Genomic DNA, 13,274 nt, shown 5'->3' on the forward strand with positions numbered 1-13,274 from the left:
CTCAAGATAGAGAAGCTAGCCATCTATGGCTGAGTCTGCTGTTGATAATTTTTTGCCAACAATGGTGATTAAACTTGATCTGGACTACTTGCCAAACGTTGAACAATTATCCAAATTGAATCACCACCTAGCATCCAATCAGAATCGAGCATTCACCTGCACTATGGTATAACAGGTTTTAGTGCATGGTGCAGGGGCAAGAACCGCCTCATTACAGTCCAAAATCACTATATAAAAACTTTCACATTGTCAGGATAGTACAATATGCATACTCTGCTTTTCATCTTTAGATGCCTCTCTCTCTCCCTCTCTCTCTTGTCTTTGATAGCTGATGGAGATAGGCAACTCTGTACAAGCCTACTTTCTTATTTTTTGCACTGCTAAATAAACTGAAGAGAAGGGTGTCTTTGAAACACCCTTCCCATCAAAACTAAAGTGACTTTGACATCATGAATCATCAATGTGCCAAGTTTATGCTCCTCGACCAAGTCACTGTTGTTTTCTGTCTTTGGTGTGGAAAACGTTGTCACTTCTGTGTTGTTTTCTGATCACACATGTAGAATCTGAACTACGCTCTCCACTAGCATGGAGTGTCATTAAACAAACAGCTTGAAGCAGCAATGAGTAGCCCAGACAGTACACGTGTTATGCTGTGATTTCATTCCTGCTGATTTCACCTCAAATATACTCCCAGCTTGACTGAGGAGGCGAGAAGGCGAGTGTGTACCCCGTCCTCAAGGGAGATGTAGTATCATATAGTATCACCTTGAGTTGCCTTCATTATTGCAGATGCCTTTTGTAAACAACAACATTATTTTTCATAGAAAATCCTACGCTACTGCCAAATTTTACCCGCTTTTGGCAGTTGGTGGCAGTTAATGTCAAGCCCTGTTCACAGCCAATAAATAACATTTACTAAGTAGGCCATTGAGAACGGATTTTTTTTTAGTGTTAAAGCATCTATGCAGGATTTTCACCTTGAAAATATTATAAAACAAACAAGCTCAATTACTATGCTACACTGGCAACCTATGTCTGTGTTCACTTCTGCCAAATACCTACTTGTATCTACTTGTATTTATTATTCTAAAAAGCTGCTCAGCCCCTTCTTTTTTATTTCTGTGTTGTATCTGAAAAGCATGTGTCCAATACAGTGAACTCACTCTATGATCCAATAGAAAGGGGAGGCAGGGCACTAGGAGACTACAGTGATGAGCTGAGTTTGCAAGACATTAGCCTTGGTCGCTGCCCTGCTGAAAATAAACAGTTTAAACTAGGTTTTAAAACAGCTGGTTACTGGTTGACCAGTTAGACCAGCTCTATGCTCAACATGGCTTGACCAGCTCAAGCCATGTCTTGAAACCCCTGGTAGCTGGTATTTCAAGCTGGTCATAGCTGGATTTTATACCAGGGTAACCATTATTCAAGGGGCTGACTGACACACCAGGTCTCCCGGGCTCAATTAAGGAATACGAGAGGAGGATTTACGCTGTCTGTTTATAATAAAAGACATTTTAGATCTGAGACTGTACGCCTGGATAGCTACACACACTGCAGTAGAAAAAAAAACAGTTTAAAATTATGAGGGAGAATATAATCATAACTCCTAATAGTTTTTGTGACATTTTAATCAGTCTCTCGCCAGGACAGTCACAATTGTTTTTGCATTCAGTTTTCCAGTTCAATTCGCTGACATTTCAGTAAGCAGTGCTGGGTCTGTGAAGATTGCTCTAGTTTAAGCATCAATTTGGCCAAGCTGGCTCTCTCCATGTGCCGGATGATTTGTCACCTATAGGATGAATGAACTGAGAGATACTCTGTTTGGTCAGAATATAGGGGAATATATGTCCAATATCTGACCATTCCTGTTAATGACTATCAACTAGATTGGATTAAACTGCTCTCATCATTTACAATGGCTACCACTGATTCAAGGTAGAACTGTGTTTTTTTGCTAATCATGATTCATTCACTGGCCAATGACCTGGGACGTCTGTAGAGGCACATGTGTGTGTCAGGCGTAGTGACAGTACCATATGGAACGTTGATATTTCCTAATCTTTTTTGAGCCTTTGGTGAATAATTTGTTTGTAGGGATTGGCACAGTGCATAGTCATACAGAAATCAATCCTGAATTCCTAAACCAGTATCAAAGAGAAGACACTTTTAAAAACATATTTTGCGCTCTTGATCTGACTCTTCCGCCTGTAATCTGTAGTAGGTGTATATATTTAATTATTACATAACAGTTATTTAGTTGATGCTTTTTATCCAAAGGGACAGTTGGACTATCAGTGGCCAATGCTTAAGGGCCTTTCTAAAGGGCCCAACAGCAGCACCAGTCTCATAATGGCTACACTGGGGCCTTCCAGGTTGCAATGAAGTACATTAGCCACTAGGCTATAGGCCGGTTTATTATCTATATTAGTAAAATGTTCAGAAAAAATATTTAATAGATTCCAGGATGCAGTGCCAAATACAAACAATTCATAATCTTATCAGCCCAGAGTCTGATTGTTCAAATTGCATATTTTTGGCATTTAATGTGGATCCCTCTAGGTAAAAGACACAGGATATTTAAATGTTACCAACATTTTTCATTCACTGTGCTCATGTATACACACAGCACTAAGAATGGTGGAAATGAAATTAAGCCTTCCTCTGTTATTCACTTGCATAAAGGTGACATTCAGCAGTGGAAGGGATAAAGAGAACCCCCATTGTTAACATTTTTTTGCATGGTTTTATCCATCTGGCAAGGATGAATTAATTCCCTGAAACAGATTTCTGGTGCAGTGCCTGTCTGCCTCGGGCCAAGGAACCACACACAACCATGCTTTTACTGATGCAACTTTAATTCCTGGTGTACTGTCCAAAAACATGATGTAACACCATCATGTTCTGTTGGCTACTAGTATTACTGAATGGGCATATACACATACACTCAGTGAGCACTTTATTAGGTATTTATTGGAATTATTTTTTAGACTTATTGGTCTTCTGCTGCTGTAGCCTATCCACTTAGAGGTTTGATGTGTTGTGAGTTCAGAGATGCTCTTCTGCATACTGCTGTTGTAATGTATGGTTATTTGCCTTCCTGTCAGCATTGACCAGTCTGGCCATTCTCCTCTGACCTCTCTCATTAACAAGGCGTTTCTGTCTGCAGAACTGCTGCTCACTGGATGTTTTTAGTTTTTCTCACCATTCTCTGCAAACTCTAGACTGTTATGCTTGAAAATCCCAGGAGGTCAGCAGTTTCTGAGATACTCAAACCACCCTGTCTGATATTTAAAAATTGAACAATGTATATGCTATATATTAATATATGACAGTTGACAGCTACAACGGTACGGACATAAAATAGACACTGCACAGGCACAGACATAACAGTTTAAAAATGTGCTTGTAAATGGATGCACTAAAGGAAATGGATGATTCTCCCTTGAGACAATTAGGGTCAGATTTACTAAAGAAACAGTCACAAAGCAAAAACATTTGCGGTATTGCGACTAGATTGTGGTCACAGATACCGACACATTAATGACAGATGACTGTTACTAATTAAGCAGTTAAATAAATTAAACACCCTCATTCGCAATTTTGTGATAGTGTGGCATGCTTACAAGCCGAGATTGCACGGTGCTTAGAAATGGACACTTAGCAATGTAGTGTGGGAACCACAAGAAAAGGGAACTTAAATAGACAGATCAGGAAATATCTATTGCCCAATATATAGAGCCATACCCTCCGTTTGGCATTGTATTCCTAATACAGTATGTATTGCAGCATATGAATACAATGCCAACGGAGAGAAACGACTTTGGTGTGACATTGCATACAAAATGTATCCTTATAAAGGTAGGCCTACAGCTAATAAAACAAACAGCAGGCTCGCGGATGTAAGCGATAGCATGATGTTAGGCAGCATACAAAAGAAAAAACTTTACGAGAGAAAAAGACACGTGGTGGTCCAGCTAATGAAAGAATATTGACACCGATAGCAGGTGGAAAAATCCCGTCATGGGGGTGCATTCGCTCAAGGTATACATACGCATGATCACATTTCACTATGCATCAAAGGAAAAGTCGCAGAGTGACCTAATACCCACAAATGACCCATTGCGACCATTTAGTAAATCTAACATAGACATTGCAATGCTGTAACACTGACCTTTAGTAAATCTGGTCCTCAGTGTCGAATAAAATTATGAATAAATAAATCTAAGCATACAATGAAGCTATCGCACTGGTTCTACGCAGTCATCCAGATTTTCATGGCCTTAAATACTATACATCCAGTGCTATTTCAGTGGACTGTCTAACCTTACTGACGTTTTAAACCCAAACCTCATCAAGACACTGGATACATGCTTCTCATATATCCAAAACCTGCTGGACATTTAAACTATACTGTCTGCTGTCAGTAAAAAAGACTGATTTCGACATTGCTTGTTTCAGTCAAACGCAAAAAAGCACTTGGGAATACCCATTCAGCAATGCATGAGCCTATAAGTAAATTAGATAGGCTATTTATAAAATGAGCAATCACTCGCAATGACCAACCGATGTAGACATTTTGCGAAACAATATTTCATGCAGTACCGACCGTACTGTAGATTATATTCCATTGACATATTTAATTATACAAGGTATTAGAGAACAGAGCTTTGTACTTTTTCTAGGTTAGCACACATCAATTTGCTCATTGGAGAGGCCCAGCCTACAAACATCCTATACCCTGCAGCCTATATGAGAACCCTGTTTACACTGAATAATTAACCACAGAAAAAAGATGTCTTAAGAGACACAAAGGGGGCATTCCTGGATGTAATTGCTGAGCAGCTAAAGCGTTGAAAACTAAAAGGCATACATTTTTAATGTATGTGCATTACCCTTTGTTTGCAGTCTTTAAAATGCCGGAACAGAGATTGGTATCATTTGACCTCAAAGGACAGCAGCAGTGAGAGAAGTCTTCTCATAATATTACAGGAGGAAAGCTGGCGTGTTTACCTAGGTAGACCTCCGACCGCTTTCTAGCCAGGCAAAAAAAACGGGTCAAGATTAAACCATGGAGGATTGATTCACCCATTACTTTACTAGCTTAAGGGTGGGCAGGAAGGGAGGCATGCTAATTCCTATAGGCAACAAAATGCTGACTAAGTCAAACAGGGACGTTAGAGATGAAACAGGATGGCAAGACAGCATTGTCTTTTTCTCTACTTTCTTCGTCCCTTTTCAAAGCCCTATTAAAGCCTACCATGCATATCGAGCCCAACAAGCGCTCATTATATTTAGTTAGACAGCGAGTTCTGCTAATTATTGCTGCTAGCAGGCTGGGAGAGAGACAGCGGGGCCGTTAATAGGCCTTCTGAGCAGCGCCCATTCACACAGATACCACACAGCCAGAGATAATTTGCATTTAAGGCACGCGGGGGGGTCTTTTGATTTGCCTGTTTATCACCCGTCCGGTGTCTTCCCATGAGGGGGGATGAGGGAGACCACCACCTTTGTTTTGGACTGAGCCAGGGAAGGAAGGAGAGAAGGCATGTTCACGTTAGAAACGAACGTCAGTTTCTTCTTGACGTGCTGATTTTTCCTCCGCTTCTTTTTTGGCGACAGGCCCAGGTGTCATCCTCTTCTCAGCACCGTTGCGTTAGGCGCGATGACAACTGAGGGACGTGGGCATTCCTGTCTTACGGTCTTGGGTTTTTTCAGCGACGTGAAATACGTTTTTGAAGCTAGCTTTCGTGTCGCCGATCCAGTCTGCCTTGCCATCGATGTCTCCCAGACTGCATCATTGTTTTTCTCACTCAGAGTATACATTGAGTATGGGATTGTTTTACAAGCTCACTCTCCTATCCGAAACATGTACTGCCTAATTTCACACCGAAAGCCACAAGCCAAGTAGACATGAGGTGATGGAAGACACTTAATACGTAGGTAGCTTTAGTAGACATACTACGAGAGAGATGAGATGCACATCCTGGCTGAATGAACCCAACCATCACGCCACCCATTTTGTGTCACCCTATGGGGCTACTGGCCACAGCAAGCACTGGCACATTCGGGAATCCCCATGCACACACAAAAGATTGCAGTCCTCATTGTTTTTATGTGCTTGGAAAACAACAATGGCAGATAGGGAAATACCTTGATCAAGGTCAAATTATCTTTATTCACTAACATATTAAATTGAGATTGACAGGAGGCCCAGCATGTGTCAGTAATTTTACCCTGGTGTACAGTATCTGCTGTAAACATGTTAATTATTTGGGGATGCTGATACATTGTGGTCCTCTCTCGTTGTACAGGAAAGACACGCACAGGGGCAGCAGGGCTGTCATCTGCGACCCACTATCGGCGACCAATAGCACAACAAAAACCATTGCCTCCGTGTAACCTTTTCTAATTGGCCACATTTTCCCCATTATTTTTTTTTCCAAGCGGCCAGTTGTACAAAGGCCTCACACTCAGGGCCATATTTTTCCATGTTGCGCGCTGGCGTGCTGTTGATATCTGTTGGGCGGCCTGTACCGTAGTGGTTAAGGTAAATGACTGGGACACACAAGGTCAGTGGTTCTAATCCCAGTGTAGCCACAATAAGATCCGCACAGCCGTTGGGCCCTTGAGCAAGGCCCTTAACCCTGCATTGCTCCAGGGGAGGATTGTCTCCTGCTTAGTCTAATCAACTGTACGTCGCTCTGGATAAGAGCGTCTGCCAAATGCCAATAATGTAGTGTAATATCGCATTTTCCAAACAATCCAGATACCTCTGGTAATTTAGGGACACACGCACAGCACGCCAAAGTGGGAGAAGAGTCACTGCTTTGGGTGTGTCAGCAGAGTCAGCAGCTCATTGCCAATTTGGAATAGTTTATTGCAATTTTCCATATTTTTTCCATATTTCACCCTGTATTTCATTAAAAACATTTTTTAATCCCTGTATTCCTGCTATTCTCATTGTAGACTGCCCAGGGGTACTGTATTTTGTAATTTTTCCTACACCCATCTGTAATAGCATAACGCAACTTGAACAATCACGTTAATTACATAACGGTAGTTAAAAAGATAGCTACAGTACGGCCTACTGACACAAATTGCAACAATTTCTCTGCTACAATTTCCACTAGACTACAATTTCTCTCTTGCCATAATACATGTAATACGCTATGCAATGAATGTAATATCAATGTACATGTGAAGATATAATTACCATTTGTTTCATTACATCTACCCTTAGCCTTATGTTGTCTACTGGTTAGATCCAACATCATTAAGCAGTCTTGCTGTTAAGAGAACTTGCTGTTTGCGCCAGTACTGTATATGCAAGCTGCATTAAATACATTAGTTATCTCCTAGCATATTTTCCTTGCTAATATAATATCTCATAATGTGCTCAAGATAAAAGTATCCGATATCGGAATAAACAACAAGACGTGTTGTTATTATTTTTTGTCTGTAGGGCAGGCTACGTTGATAAGTAGCCTAAAAATCAAGTTCAAGTATTTGGGTCAAGTTCAGGTTCAAATAACTAAGGAGAAAGTTGCATACGCAACATGTGCAAACCCCAAACGGCTGTTTTCCACTCTAAAGAAAATTGCTCAATTCAGTTTAGTAAGCCATACCATCAGAAACATTTTTTTCAAATTAGCTAGTAATAGAAGCAGCTGAAAATCCTTTTTCGGATTCTTCAGTGGCTACATTACAAAATAAATCAACCTTAGTATTCTGAAAGTTTAAGATTAATTTAAATTGTAATCTGTTTTGTTTTGTTATGTAACCAGCTATCATATCTAGCTAACTTAAGGGTTAGTTTAAGAGGTAGCTAGATAGGCAGGGTGAGTGCCAAAGCCAAAAAAATAATAATTTGCTGCTCTAAAGGCTTAGAAGCCTATTGAATAACATGTTGGTTGGCTAAGTAGGACTCAATGTGGTGTGCTTCCTGAGGTAGCCTATATTTCCATTGAGCCAGCTGCCAAAATATGTATAACAATTTAGTCCGGTCCTAAATATTAATATCTGCTAAATTGGATGAGCTTAATCTTTTTTGTGTGCAGTTTAAATTAAAATTGTGGATGACATCATTTTGGCACCTGTTGTTTTCAGAAATCGATTATGAAAAAAAACATTGAAATATGAGATTTGTCTATTTGGAATAAAAGTACATAGTTTTCCAATATATTTGAACATAACATATAGATCATTATCCATGTTGTTTATTATATGCAGCCTCATTTATCCATTTTTATAAAGGGTGACAATAATTCTGGATCCCACTGTGTATGTGTGTGTGTGTGTGTGTGTGTACCACCCCCAACAGTTATAGCAGTAATAATATAATGTTAGACAACTAATATCTGAGTGGGTATGTGGTTGTGTACCCAATGTTAAAATGAAACCTACGCCCTTGGGTCCGAGCACAAGTGAAATCTGTTTCGGTCCTATTAACAAACTAACATACAAAAACTTTAATAAATCCCACATTATTTGTGTGAAAGTATTTCTAAATGATTTACAGTCTAATTCATTAGGCTCACGTTTGATAAATGAGGCCCTTTGTCTGGATATATAGAATAGTCAAACCAAAAGGGTTGTTACCCTATATTGGGATTTAACGGTTTCAGCTGTACTGGGAGATTAAGCAGGGAAACTTGATGCTCTGTTGGTGAGGTGGCCTTAGTGCTTCATTAAACTCTCTTACACTGGATCTCACCATGACAAAAATAAAGAAATTCAAAACCGCTTATCCTTGCATTATTCTCTATTCTGTCCTGTAATAAATACATCTGGGAAGAATGACCCATTTTTTTCTGTGTGCTCATGAAATTTATAATGCAATCTAATATAACCGACACTGATGTACTACTAAGGCCAGAGCAATGCTTAGCCTAGCACATTCTTGTGACTCTTTTTCTTGTGATTTATTTAGCCCCAGAAAATATTTTTTCCCATAGTGTTATTGTTATTTTGTTGATAGATACAGGGCTTGTTATCAGGGGGCCCAGATGCCTTTTGGGGTTTTCGTCCACAAGCTATAAATAGTTTTGTTTGGACAGCAGGTTTCCGAGCTCAGTATGTGGGTGAATCTGAAGCCCTTCAGCAAAGGCTCATGATATATACATGCATTTTCCTCCCTCAGAAAAGCAGTGTCACTGGGCATGTTCGTTCTGTGTTCATTTCTGCCGCAAAGGCACGCCTGGATTCTGCATTGTATGATTTCTGCTGTTTCTTATTGAATGGAGTTCTAATTAATATGTTTGAGACAAGTGGATGTTAGAGTTTTTCATGACATTTTAAAAGGAATTTGTAGTGCCGTCATTATGCAGTGCCCTCTGGAGAAAGTTCTTATCTGATGTGAGAAACTGTAGTAAGAATGCATTCCATTACAATATTTTATGGAAAGACAGCTGCAATCTGACTGCATGCAATATCCCATTGTGCGTTATACATAAAGTCCCATATGCATTGCTCCTAAAGCCCAATGGTGCATTACACATAAATTCCCATGGTTTTTTACAGCCCAAACCCCCTGTTGTATAAGCTTTGCTGGAGCTTAAAGGACATACGCATGATGAATATTTGCCTCATGGGAATGGTTGTTCGTATCTATAATAAATAATATGTAGTAATATATGACATGTTTAATCACTTAACAACTACTGAGCACTTTCACTTGTACTGGCACCTCAGTGTCACCCTCTTAATGTGCCAGGAATCCTTGACAACAAACAGTCCCTGTCGGGTGTGCAGATTCCTCTTGTGCAACAATCAGAGAATCCACTCCTTCCTCACCACCTACACAACCAATCTCTGCAATTGTAAACCACTGTCCTTGGGTTACTTATGGCCTCCCTCACTATATTCCTCACTGTCCGTGGGGATAATATGCACTTGCATCCTCTTCCAGGCAAGTTTGCAACCATTCCATATGTTTTACACTTTTTTATTATTGTCCTTACAGTGTTAAGTGGTACAGTTTGTTTAACCGTTTATGTTTTTTTTGTACCCATTACCTAACTTATGATGGTTGATTACCATCTGTATCTGCTGAATTGACCGTTTTTTTCCCATGCTGAAGGGATTTTGCATGCTTGTTACCTTTTATACTCTAGTGAAACAGAAAGTGATGGAATGACACGTATACTCCTACTTAGACTGAGATTAGCTAAATTAAAGTACAATTGTATTGCCAATTTCACTTAGTTTGATTTTACATACAAGAATTGTTAGGGAAAACATGATTACTAAATAAGAAACATTGAAGCATGAGATTAAATGTATTGAAATAAAACAATATAGTTTTCCCATATGTTTGAACATATTGAAAATAGATCATTATCCATATTGTTTACTATATGCAGTCTTTTTTCTCAATTTTTATGAAGGGTGCCAACAATCTGCAGCCCAATGTATATCAAATTCTAAACCTTTGTGCTAGCCTATCAGGCATCTAGAGGCACAGTTCTGTTATTTCTTCAAGATTGTCAGTCCATATATGGCTACCAAACACATCTTCTCTGTGGTGGTGGAATGAGCCACTGCAGTCAGGACAGCAGAAACCCTGTCCATCTTCTGACTGACAAAGAATCCCTCCTGGATTTCCTCGGATAATGTTATAGGTAGACAGGTCATCTGTCTAGTCGTACATTCTTCTGGTTGTTTGATTGTTGTAAGTACTTAAAGAGTCCTAGCAAACCGAAACCCTCCTCACCCACGGTGAGGTGAGGTTAATTGTGTCTGCTACTGTGAACCATCATAGATGGTTTATGACGTGGCCTAGGCCCGCTCTCTGAACAAGCTACAGACAACTGGGACACAGCCAGGTTTTATTTAGTGGATTCACTCACTGGAAACGAGGACCCGGAGAGACATCGAGAGCCACAGCTCAGATTACAGGAAAGCCCAGCCCGTACCAACAGGCCCGTGACACGGCCACATGGACAGCAGCATCAGGGCACCGTAGCGTAACTGCGCCCATGATGGAACTCAGCAAATCCTGCCTTCTCTCCAGGCCTATAAATCAGGTCAGCATAAGTTACACTTCCGTTAAGCCCATACCGGCTCGTACAAGAGCCATGCTGCGTGAGAGGAAAAAAGGGCCGCAGTGTCTCAGCATCCTCTAGCAACTTCATTATGTTGCGTAGCACACAGACTTCAAGGGCATGCACACACTTTAAATGTGCTGAGCATGCACACTGGAATTGGGTCATCCTGGCCTAGTTCAACCTCTTGTCCAACCACTCTCCCAGCATCACTAGACACAGCACCTGGCCATTTGGTTCCGTGTGATCTGTCTACTTCGGGAAGCAAGTTTCCCGAAATAATTAATGTGGCACATTTACAAGTGTAATTAAGCAGTAATGGTATGCAAGCTTAACATTTTGAATATTCATCAATTCAAAATGAATACAAGACATGATTTTGGTAGCTAGTAATTACCAACATTATTATTACTATTATACTTACTTTTGCAAATGCAGTGAAGAAAGTTAAGAGCATATTCTAATAATAAACTATAATGTCATTATTGAGTGGGAATTCTTGATGAAAACAAAAATTACATATGTGGACCACTGGTAGTGAAGACATTCTTTTTTGCAACAAAGCCATATGAAGAGATTTCAACTGATTCACTTCTGAAAATTGCTCTTCCTTTTCATTGACAGTATACCTAATGCAGATGTACATATTGTACAAGCACAAAAACATATTTTATGTGAAATATGATAAAATGTGATGAATATGCTTGGTTATAGGCATCACAAGCTATTATTAAACTAAAATGTTAAACAATATATGGGTGCATTCAAATTTAGACTGAATAGTCTAAATTTGTCAGAATCTATTGTCCAAATATGTCAGACTGTATAGGCTGCAATTTAAGACTGATATCCATTTCTTTCAGGATCTGATTTTTTGTGCAACACTCACATAATCCCTGTGAAGAATCAAGAAGGTGTGGTGATGATGTTCATTCTAAATTTCGATTACGTTCTGGATGAAGGAAGCATCGACTCTTTAGAGAGGCTTAACCATGCATCCCCTGCCAAATCTAACCACAGTGAGTAGCAAACTGGTTTTCCTATCCTTTCTCATTGTGTGGGCCTTGGGATCTGAGCTACATGCATTTCACATTACAACATTCCCATAAGCATACCCTGTTGCACCAGCCAGCAATAGAGATCCTCTTGTTTTGCCTGCTGTCTGCATTCTATTACATTATTCATTGGATTAGCTGGCAGCCTTAACCAGAGCATCTTCCATTGCTTACAGTGTTTACAAAGTAATCAGGTTGAGAACCATAAGTCTGAAACCTACTGGCCACTGTACAAGCACAGTTCCCTTGTCACTACCTAACCCAGTTGATCACTGTGCTGTTTAACTCAAAATATGGCCAGATTTATTAAGCCTTTTGCACCTTCAATGCAGTTTCTATGTATTTGGATAGTTGGTGCAATTTCGGGTCTTTTGCCGCTGTAGTCCAGTACAGTGGATGCAGAGTGTCCCCTTTAATTTGAGAGTATTTGCATGCATATCAGGTGATGCATGTGGGAATCACAACCACTTTTTTACATAACCCCCCCCCCATTGTGCAGGACCGGAAGTAATTGGACAGTAGGCTGCTCAGCTGTTCCTGAATAGTCAGGTGTATTCAAGTGTTTCCTTTGTGCGGGTATAAGAAAGATTTTGTACCTTGTCATGATTCTAGGCTTCTGATTGCCTTTGGAGTGATACAGAATATGTAATTGTTTTGGATTCAAATACTTTTCAAAGCTTTACTGAGGTTGCCTGATGATCCTCTCATGAAGTGCTTTCTGATCGTCTTTTCTGCTCAGTTTCACCAGGCAAGAAAATAAATGGCATTTCGAATTGGTTGCTGGTTTAAACATCCATGCAGGATATGCTCTTTTGAGCTTTTTTGTAACAAGTATTGTATTTGTATTGTATTTTCGTTCTTACAATTGTGCTGCACCTCTGTTACAAATATCACACAAATACTTCACAATTGTAACATCGGACAACTTATACATTTGTTTAAATTGCACACGAACTAGTTGTGATATCTTATTCAAGTAGACATGGTTATGCTCTTTGTGGTTAAATTGACCACAAATGAATGATGACGTTACCTTGGAGTAATTGAGTAAGAACTGAAAAATGTAACAATTATGCTGGTTTTTCCCGACACACATACCCAAATTGAGTTCCAATATGAAACAATTAATATTAAACTTGCGCACGCAGTTGACTAGTTCCAGGAAATTCAATTTGGT

At 39.8% G+C, this 13,274-nt stretch overlaps 1 protein-coding gene across 1 annotated transcript in view; it reads left to right on the forward strand.

The window, feature by feature from the left end:
- The window catches only part of LOC133123472 (potassium voltage-gated channel subfamily H member 7-like), a 99,424-nt gene that overhangs the window by 24,843 nt on the left and 61,307 nt on the right, over window positions 1–13,274 (forward strand). The window contains exon 3 of the mRNA XM_061233938.1: window positions 11,906–12,061. Within this exon, the coding sequence (XP_061089922.1) occupies window positions 11,906–12,061 (156 nt within the window). The remainder of the gene's footprint in view (window positions 1–11,905; window positions 12,062–13,274) is intronic.

Source organism: Conger conger, chromosome 3 (genome assembly GCF_963514075.1).
Source record: "Conger conger chromosome 3, fConCon1.1, whole genome shotgun sequence".
Lineage (NCBI taxonomy): Eukaryota > Metazoa > Chordata > Actinopteri > Anguilliformes > Congridae > Conger > Conger conger.